This window comes from Glycine soja, chromosome 15 (assembly GCF_004193775.1).
Source record: "Glycine soja cultivar W05 chromosome 15, ASM419377v2, whole genome shotgun sequence".
Lineage (NCBI taxonomy): Eukaryota > Viridiplantae > Streptophyta > Magnoliopsida > Fabales > Fabaceae > Glycine > Glycine soja.
The window spans coordinates 50,245,983-50,256,480 of NC_041016.1; the positions used below are offsets into that span (position 1 = coordinate 50,245,983).

General features: G+C 33.4%; 2 protein-coding genes across 2 annotated transcripts; one reads left to right on the forward strand and one right to left on the reverse strand.

Moving 5' to 3' along the window:
* The first annotated feature begins 487 nt into the window (after positions 1-487).
* Positions 488-1,680, forward strand: LOC114387415 (non-specific lipid-transfer protein 8-like). The gene is made up of 2 exons (XM_028347605.1): positions 488-887; positions 1,418-1,680. The coding sequence occupies exons 1-2, from the start codon at positions 550-552 to the stop codon at positions 1,425-1,427; spliced, it is 348 nt and encodes a 115-aa protein (XP_028203406.1). The 5' UTR covers positions 488-549; the 3' UTR covers positions 1,428-1,680.
* A 4,745-nt stretch (positions 1,681-6,425) lies between these two features.
* Positions 6,426-10,116, reverse strand: LOC114388267. Its single transcript, XM_028348678.1, has 7 exons — positions 9,376-10,116; positions 8,867-8,953; positions 8,447-8,701; positions 7,916-8,080; positions 7,730-7,783; positions 7,473-7,619; positions 6,426-7,184 (listed from the first exon to the last, which is right to left on the reverse strand). Exons 1-7 carry the CDS (start codon positions 9,508-9,510, stop codon positions 6,807-6,809), a joined length of 1,221 nt encoding a protein of 406 aa, XP_028204479.1. The 5' UTR covers positions 9,511-10,116; the 3' UTR covers positions 6,426-6,806.
* Between the last annotated feature and the right edge of the window lie 382 nt (positions 10,117-10,498).

The following is a 10,498-nucleotide window of genomic DNA, read 5'->3' on the forward strand; positions in this document are numbered from 1 at the left end:
TAAATTATGAATATTATATAATGTATGGTTGAGAGATCCAATTGAGGGGCCTATTGCTGCTGCCAATTAAAACATAATTCAGAGCCAGATAATCATCCGGTGCTAACAATTGCTCATGGTTTTGTCCCTTAATAGAGAAGCTGTCACTGCTAGCAACAAAGATGTAAGAGAGACACCACTGACAAGGTTTACTTCCATCACAATTAATAGTTTTTTTAAAGCAGGTTAAGTGATCAAATTCTTGCATGAGTAGTTAACATAGTAAGAAAATAACACTTTGCTCTAATGAACTTTCGCATAAGAGTTTTACTTGGTGAAACTGAAAAACCCCTTATTCACCACTTCCACCTAACCATGAATTTGACAAAAACAAGAGAAAACTTAAAATAACAAGTTTTTTCTTTCTTGCACTCATTTCATCAAATCATATTAACCAAATCCATCCTTACTTGCAGATTTTAGCTTCGTTCAAACTCCTATAAATGATGAAAAAGAACAAGATTAAATTCATACCAACATCATCATCATTATCACCTCCTTTCAGCAACCATGAAATCTTCAGGAGCATTAGCTACCCTTGTGCTTCTGATCCTTCTTCTTGCGTCAACTTCAGAGGCTGCAATTTCATGTAGTGATGTGATCAAGGACTTGAGGCCATGTGTGAGCTACTTGGTGAGTGGCAGTGGACAGCCACCAGCTGCTTGTTGCTCAGGAGCTAAGTCTCTTGCCTCTGCTGCAACAACCTCAGAGGACAAGAAGGCTGCTTGTAACTGCATCAAATCCACTTCCAAGAGTATCAACATTAACTCACAGTTGGCTCAGGCTCTTCCAGGGAACTGTGGAATAACCCTTCCTGTGGCTATCTCTCCCAATGCTGATTGTTCCAAGTAACATTCATATGCCCTTCACATAAGGAACATTAATTAAGAACACTTTCTCATACACTCTTTTCAATTAAAAATTATTAGATGGTCCAGGAATATTAAGGTCCCAACTAATATTTACATGACACATAAAAGTGTTTCTAATTCTTTTTGGTAGACTAAAAAACTTAGAATACATGTGTACATAGAGATTAGTTGAAACTATAGACGCATAGTAATTCAAAACTACTGAATAATTTCTTTTTTCAACACAATTAGTATTACTAAAGTTTATTGAAATTTATAAAATCATACGTAGAACTCATTAAATAAGTAGTGAAATCTATATAATTATAATTATATGATTTTTTTTAAAATTTAACTGATAATAAAAAATGTGTTGAAAAGAGTTTTGTTAACAATTACTGGCCTTACATATTGTGTTCTTTTCATATTTTGCTTAACTATTTGTAATTTTTTATTGTTTTAACTGACTTTTAAAATTAATTATGCGTTTTTAATTTTACTTTAATTATTTGCTACACTTTTTGCAGGGTGGGTTGAAACTTGAAATTGGAGGGTGCTGCAGATCATGCTGAACATTTTTCTGCTACATATGTATTGGAGTATAACATATTCTGTAATAATCAGGAATCTACCTACGTGGATTTCTTTACTAAGTCCATCCTTTTGTTTTTAATTTGTTTCCTGAATGTTGTTTCCGATCTATATTGATTGTAGAGCCACCTGAGGCACCTTTTATTTAAAGTTCACAAATGTTATTTTGCTATCTATGTGAAGGATAGTGTTCGAGTTATTTGGATGCCAATAACAGTATTCAAACTAAATAAAAAAAACAAATAAAAAGAGTGGAGCGGTATGAAAAATCTAACGATCCACTTGTCTTAAAATTCAGTGATGAATAAAATGGAATCGTACAACTTAAGAGTATGTTTGAAAACCATTCAAATCAATCTAAATTCGGGTTAATATCAATATACTGTCATTCTCTTACTTTCAAGTTTGATGCATTGGAACAAGAAATATTATTGTTTAAAAGGTTCAGAAAACAAGTGTTTTTAATGGGAAAAAATTGTTTTTTTTACCAATTTGGGCATCTATCTCACATGTTTCAAGAATTTTAATGGATTCACATTGAATGAAATTTCAACGTTTTACAAGCACACCCTACATAGTTGATAAAAATACTGTCAACCAAAATCTCACTTAAGAGAGTAAAAAATAAATTGTTACCATAGCCAATAAATAACGTGAATAGCAAAAAGAAATGATGAATTCATGGAAAAACATAATTATATAAATTTAATTAGAATGAGTTAACAATGTAAAAAAATTAGTATCTCATCTAATTATAAATTTTCATGCATGTTATTAATTTTTATAATAATCATTTAAAAATTATATTTAAAATAATTTTTAATTAATTAATAGTATAAAAAGTATGTCAAAAGTATATTTCTTTCAAGTTTGATGCATTGGAACAAGAAATTTTTTGTTTAAAAGGTTCTTAAAACAAGTGTTATTAATGGGAAAAAATGTGTTTGTTTACCAATTTGTTTATTCTAAGAGTACTTTTCCAAATCCGATTGCCCCTCTTCCCAACCCAAATAAGTTACACCTTGTTTACGTTTTGTTTGATTAGTCCTATTGCCCACTAGTTTTGATTTTGGTTTGTCACCATATATAGGCACATACCATATTTGTGGTTGACTCCAACTCATAGAAATACGTGTTAGGCAGGTTATAAAATCTAAGTGCCCTTGCTATGCCTTTTGCCTTTGAGCATAATTGGTGTTCCTAACTTGGATATGTTTGACAAACTTGTCCAATGGGACATCAACTAATTATTCCACCATTTATGTATTGATGGACAGCTCACATGTGGCATGAATGCGTGCTTTGACTTGAAAAACTTAACACTTGGGGTAAATGGTTTTCCTATGTGTGGCCTTTACCTAACTCAACATGAAAAACATTATTGGAGCGATTATGAGAAATGGACTCCTAAATGTAACTCGCACCAACCTTTTAAAGCATTTTAAATTACACATTATATGGTGTTCTTCCAATCTCAAATCTTCTTCTCAAACACCATTAATATATCACTGTTTCTTCCAAAGAAAAAACACAACATGGTTTTGAATTGACGTATAATCTCACTTGAATGGACACCTTCTTTCTAGGACTTTATAGACCTTTAATTACAAAGTAGCTAATGAATTATTTTGCAATAGAATTTACTCACACACATATATAGGTGTATGTGTGTATAAGGACTAGGGAGACATGCATACATATATAGAACATATGCTTCCGGAGAAATAAATTTTCCTATGTTGTTTGACTCAACATATACAAATGGGAAGGTATGTTAACAGTCCTACCTTCGAATCCTACTCTCCACTTTTGGCATCATTGTGCTAAGAGATGTGGTAAGATAATTCAAAGAGCTTGGTGAGCAATTTGGGTGGCAATGATTTGGTCTATTTGGAAGCATAGGAATGGAGTAGTATTTAATATTAAAAGTTCTGATTTGCTCTCACTGGTGGATCATATCAAATTATTCTCATGGATTTGGCTTAAAGGTAAGGAGCAGAATTTCTTGTGCAGTTTTCATGACGGGGAATCAAATCCTTTACTCTGCATCTCTAGCCTTAGCAAATCCCCGAGGAGACCACTAATATGTGAGAAGAACTAGCACTAGATACTCTTCGATCTGCATGTATTTACTTTCTTTATTTTGGTTGGCTTTGGATCTGTTTTGGCGGTTTTCTCACGTTGGTTGAGCTTTACATGACTATATGATGTTGGTGTTTTTTTTTATGGTGCTGGTCTGCATATGCATTCTCTTTTGTATATTCTAAGATGCATGGTGTTTAAATTGCTTGTTGCCTAGTGCCTTATATGTGTGTTGGGCACTAAAGTAATAAAATAATAACTCAATTAAAATAAGAGATGAAAAAGAAACATCTACAAAAATCATAATAAACAAGAAAAGAAATTTTATTAAGGGAAAAAAATTACAACTAACAACTAATTATCAATAGAACTAGAAGAAGGATAAACAAATAAGCAGAAAAAAGATATAGAGACCAGAAAGTTTGAGATATGGAAGTGGGACCACAAGCCTTGATTTTATAACAAAAACGGAAGGCACAAAATGAGAGTCCACCGATGTGGGACTTCCGCATCAACATTAAGCACTTCTTGTGTGCCCAAGCATATATATATATATATTCTCTTTTGTGTAAAAAAAACTAAATTAAAAGAGATCTTTTTAATTCGGAAATCTAAAGAAGAGAGGAGTAAACGTTGGAGTTAAACAACTCCTTCCATTTTTATTTTTTCTCTAACATTGAGGGAAAATTTGATAGGAATGGAAAGTAGTTTAAAGTGTACTGACAAAATTATGCTTGAGATTTCATTTATCCCTATTTTTCCCATTAATAATAATATCTTATTATTTTCTTTTTCCTCTCTTTTGGCCTTTGCTAAACAAATAAGGAGACCCTTCTCTTTCGTTCTTCTTTTTTCTACCAAACCAAGTAAGAGGCATCGAAGGAATGCATGGTAGGGATCAATTACGTTACATCATTGTAAATTACACTAACTATTACATAATTTAAATATAGCCAAAAAAAATTATTGCATAATTTAATAACTTTTCATATTATTGCATAATCTATTCTTAAAATCTATTATTAGATGGAAAGTTCCTTACAAATATCATTTAGTTAACATAAACCAAATCATGAGTCGATGAAGAAGCAACACCTGATACATTTGTCTCAAGAATACATACCTCTCTAGAACTTCTTCGACTAATCATTATGGAAATCCTGAACTGTTCAAAACTGCAGCATCTTACTCCGTAAAAACATAAGCTATGAATTAATCTTAACTATTAACTATATACAAATGATTGAAATAATTTTGTTTAAATTTAATCATGAGTATTTATTTTAATTGTAGGATCAAGGTTACTTTCTTTCGCACTGTCTTTGATAGGAAATTTTCTGTTGGCATTGTGATGAGATTAATTTTGTAATTATTGTTATAATTAGTTACACCAAGTCCTCCTCCTAACAAGTGATAGGAACTTTCATATCTTTTCTCTTTCAAATTGCAATATCATTATTTTTTAAGAGAAAGGAAAAGCTCGAATCTTTTTATAAAGCTATCAAACCTAATTGAAGGAAAGTACCTTTTCTGATTTTCTCCTTCATGTAAAGCACAAACATAATTAGCGGGAGTTAACAAGAACTTTAACAACCAGTTTAAAAAAACAAGAACTTCAACAACAAAAAAAAGAAGAAGCACGAATGACGTATTTCAATTCAAGTTATTATATTGATAATTATGTCATTTTACCTTATTTTAACCAAACATGGGGTTGAGTGTTATTTTTTAAAGCATACAACAAAAAGCCATAATGATTGAATTTAAGAGCCCATGCTTTTCAAAACTGATAGACATAACATTGAGTATATATTCGTTTTAATTACTAAATAATAATATAATTTTTTTATTAATGGAAAAAATTGGGATGGAACTTGAAAGGCATCGGCTTCCTAGTTTCCTCTACATTAAGCCGGCAGATACTTTTAGAACATGACTAATCTAAATTATTCAAATATATATATATATATATATATATATATATATATATATATATATATAATTGAAATATACTGAAATTATAAAAAAAATCAGTCATTTAATGATGAATTATCGTATAATTGAAATTTTTTTTAATTTTATAATTATTACTTTTAAAACCATATCTAGACCAAATGTTAATCGCTTGAAAGTATAAAATTTTATTTTACAATGACTATATATGAATATTATACTCTATAGTACATAAAGTCATCAAGCTTTTTCCCCTAATACGTTTACAATGTTGCTTTCTTAAAGCCACAAAGAAATATGAGTATGAATAATTAAGACCAAGTGATAAAGGAGAGGTGGGCGTATAACCAACCATAACGGAGGCTTTTATGAAAGAAAATGTTAGCTTGTCACACTAACACACCATTCAATCTCTCATGGGTCCATCGTATCAGCATTACAATAAGTCGATGACGCACTTTTGTGCACATCTTTTTCTTTTTTCAAGTTCTTCTATATTCATGGATAATGTTATTTTTAAGAGTTTACTTTTGGGCCTTCGTTAGCATAAAAATTTCACACTATTAATAAATTAATTATATGGTTAATTTTGTTAACTTTTATCATAAATATCTTAAAAAATTTATGATTTCTGATTAATTGCCAATCCACTAGTACATAGTCAATCGGTCATTAAACTCTTAAAACAATTATTCCAATTAATTAGAAGTCAATAATATTGAACTATATGACAATCTGTGATTAAATGACAAGTATATTCCAAAGATGTGAAGTAACTTATTGACTGGCCTTGACCTGTATAATCACATGTGCATGCACCTCATTTTTTTCTTTAAACCATTACTTTCTTCAATTGAAAAGGCCGCCCACTAAGGTCACAAGCAAGAGCATAAACAAAAACAAATGTCCTTATTAAGACAGCTTTTCACTAATCAAAACATGGTAGCAAAATATAAAAAATACAGTCTCCTTGTTCCATAATAGAATATTCTGTTCACAGTCACACCTCAACCTTCACAGCTCCAGAGAGAGGAGCAAACAAAAACAACAAATATATATAATATAAACAGGGAAAACCAATTAAGAAACTTGTTTCTTGTAAATCTAAGAAAGAAACCCACCACCCCTTTTCTCCAACAATTTTTTGGAGACTTCAAAGAGACTAGGAGCTTCATTATACACCACAAAGCTAAGTGGTACCACAAAGTTACTAAAATAACTACACTAGATAAAAATAACACCTTTTTTTGTTGTTTTTTTTTTTCAGCTTTGTTTGATTAACATGAATGATCAAGGGCAATTTGGGTTTCTACCAGGACCACCATAGTAGAAGTAGCTACCCCAATCTCCAGCACTACCAGTTTGGACATTGTAGCAGCTATCTTGCTCAGTGTAAGTGCCAAGGTCTTTTGGAGCTCTAAGCTTGTTGTCACCATCAACAATCTGAATGTTCTTGAAGTAACTAGCCTTGCCAAAACCCTCCTCAGGGAAATGGCCACTCCCCATTTGAGTCGAGGTGTGTTGGCCGTCGGACTCAGAGTTCACAACCTCTCCCCCCCACTCAATCATTGACGCGCTGTCAGAGAGGTACGAGAATAGAGGAGCCGGCCAGTATCCCATAACATGGTCATTCCCAAACTGCATCCACCAGTTACCCTCTTTGGGGTCCTACATACATATTGGTTTTCCATAATAGACAACATCAGATGGCATTGTTCCATATTAATAAATTCATGGACCCTAAAAAATAATGCAGCATTCACGTATAATGAAATGTTAGTGTCAGAGATTCTCTTGATTTATAATTAACTAGTGTGGTCTGCACAAAACAGTGGTGTTAATATATTAATGGTGCATTATGGTAGTGTTTGTTAAGTGCTGGGCATATTTTCATGCCAGAATGTCCAATATCAAGAGATAATATATAAAATGGAAATAAATAAATAAAAAATGTACCTTCCAGACCAGGATGCTGATATCATATTGGGAAGAGCTATACTTAGAAAGTGGGGAGATGCTTGCTCCCAGGGCTATATCACTGTTAATTTGAATAAAGCCAGAGCAAAGGAGATTATAACAACCAGTAGCTTGATATGCATCACTCTGTCATGGTAGTGAAACAATTGCATGAAATGAATAAGAAATTGAAAAAAAAGAAAAGAAAAATTAGAAGAGAGGACAAATATAGGGTGCTTGTTGAATTGGTGACTCACTGTCCAATAAGTGAAGAGTCTAGTATTGTTGTCTCCATACAAATCAGGGCTGACCTAATTAACAGAATAGAAAAACAGGAAATGGGAAATTAGAAGGAAAGTGATAAACCTTATCTTTATGAGGATGCTGAATTTCAAAATATTTGCAGACAGAAGATGACAATGGAGAATTTTTTTTAATAATACCTGCCAACCTGCTTCAATGCTGTTGAGATCTTGACCAAAAGAGCCACCCAAAATCCACATTTGAGAAAGGCTAAATTCATTGGGCTGTTGAATTTTTGGGTCCCAGACGTTTATGGTTGCCTTGGCTCCATAATACTTATCTCCCTCCACATACGCTATGGCATGCTAAATGCTCCAAAAAGATCAAAGGAATAAAGAAAAATACACAAAATCAGCATAGATAAATAGATAAATAAACAGCTTTTATCTTTTTCTTTTTTCTTAAGCATTAAAAAGAGGTCTAATATGGTAATAAACAGGTTTTTCTTTTTTCATGAGAAATGAGATTAATTTTCTTAGAAATCAGTAGTAAATTGAACTAGCTTTTTATTTTTTTAGCATATTCTCCAGCTTCTTCCTTCGGAGGTGTCCAGTCCGGTCTTGTACCAATTCACCCCTCTCGAAGAATTTTCTTTTACAAGATTTGAACCAAAGACCTCTCACTTGAGAGGTTTTGCAGTATTATTAGTATTATCATGGTAGTGGCAATACCTGGTGGCCACTCTGACTGATGATGTCAGGTAGAGGTTTTGCAGGTTTTGGCTGAGGGAAGCTCCTATCCTTCTTCTTTCCAAAATGCTGAACAGAGCTTGCCCTTAACATGTCATCCTTTTTCGTCCTTCGGACCGGAATTGTTCCATCAGGGCACCTCCCATTTTGGTGCCACGGCTGAGTAATCGGCTTGGAATTTGAAGAGACTTTGCTTTCTCCAAAAGGGTGACCTTCTGGATGGAAATTTGGTTTCATCTGCATCACCAAGGCATATGATTGTTTGAATTTTGAAATTAATGTTTGAACCAAATAAAGTAAAGAGAAAAACAAAAATGAGAGCTAACCAGATTAAGAATTTTGAATTATATAAAAACAAGAACAAAAGAAAAAGCACTAGATAAGAAAAGTAAAATTCTTCACCTGAATCTTGTGATTTTTGAGGTCAGGGTGATCAAAAGCTGGCTGGTGAGAGACATGGATACAGTCAATAACATCTCCATCAGGACTCTGCTCTCACAACAACACAAATGCAAATTAGATACTTGCAAAAAAAAAACTATGCTCAAGTATGCCCCCAAAATCCAAAGAACCAAACCAATTACACTACAACTCCTAGCAAAATCCAGAAAAGGTAACACTAAAAAGCACATTAAGGTTCTGCTCTAAATTCAAGAACAAGTGAAAGAGACTAAAAGAAAGCCCCCCAAGTGAGACAACATGAACATCCGGGATTAAAGTTCCTTTCACCCCCAAAAAGGTCCATTGTTGCAAACACCAATTAGAAAAACAGTTAAGCCATCAGTGAAAAAGTGGAAGAGGCAAAAGAAAGAGATATCATAAACGGCAAAAGCTAAAGAGAAATAAAAGTCATAGCAGAAATTAAGAGAAAGAAAGAAAAACTCTCTTTCTCTCTCTATCCCTCTTTCTACCTTGATGGACCTAACAGGAGGTCTATTCAAGTTCTTCAAGTGCTTCTGAACCTCAAGCTTCTCAATTGAATCAGCACAAGCCAAAGACACCACCACCAACACCATGCAAAGAAACAACAACACAACCTTCCCCATTGCGACAACCTTCCAATCCAAAGTGGGTTACCTTGCACTCACTATAGAACCCAAAGGGTCACCAAAAACCACGAAGGATTTATAGCACACTCACAAACACAATAAGAACCAATTAAATGGCCTTAAAACTATGGTGGGTTGTTGTTAATAAAAAGAACAATCTTCTTTATATATTTTTTCTCTTTCTATATATATTTTTTTTAAATGGGGTTGTTTGTTTGATTTGATTCTTTCTCTCCCTAACCTTCACCTTACTTTGCCGATTATCCTGCGCACCCCAACACCAACCACAAGAAGCACCACCACACCACCCTTTGCTCACAAAATACAAACAAAAGAATGTGCTTGACACCTTTGACAGGGTTGAGTGAGAGAGGGGCCCTTCAAATTCCACTCTATTGTGAGTTCCTTATTTGTGGTCTTGTTCCTCACAATCCTACAAAAGAAACTGCCGACGCTTGCAAGGGAAAAAAGAGGGGCTTTATGGGAAGAACACAACACAAACACAAAAGAAAGGAAAAAATAAAAAAAGGCTTTTGGGGAAATGCATGGTGGTGTTATCCAGTCACCTTCTCACAGAATTGAGGTTCCACTACTCACAGTGGCAGGAGAGAGAAAGTGTGTGTTAGTTCCCGCTACAATGGACCAGCATGTGGTAATATTGGGAAATTACTGTTTTGCGCCTTGGGGTCACGGGATTCAAAATATTGAATTCCCATTTTTCTTTCTCACTTGCTGTTTTTGTTGTTTTGCTTGCTTCTCTCTCTCTCTCTCTCTCAGTGCTTGAAGCTGTGGAACAGTGGAAGGAGATAGGTTCGAATAGTGGAAATAATTGGATGCATTCTTGTTTGTTTCCATTGTTGTAATTAAGAGATTAATTCAAGGTTTATTTTGTTTCGTTTTCTTGGATATGTTTATCCAAACAAATGAATTCTGTAGGGTGAGTTAAATTTTGGGTGTTTTAATTTTGAATTCAATTTTTTTTTGT

Coding starts and splice junctions, on each gene's coding strand:
- LOC114387415 (XM_028347605.1), top strand. CDS start 550: ATGAAATCTTCAGGAGCATTAGCTACCCTTGTGCTTCTGATCCTTCTT.
- LOC114388267 (XM_028348678.1), bottom strand. CDS start 9,510: ATGGGGAAGGTTGTGTTGTTGTTTCTTTGCATGGTGTTGGTGGTGGTG. Junction 8,081..8,446: donor TCAGTCAGAGTGGCCACCAG/GTATTGCCACTA, acceptor TGGAGCATTTAG/CATGCCATAGCGTATGTGGA. Junction 7,784..7,915: donor GCATTGAAGCAGGTTGGCAG/GTATTATTAAAA, acceptor TCTGTTAATTAG/GTCAGCCCTGATTTGTATGG.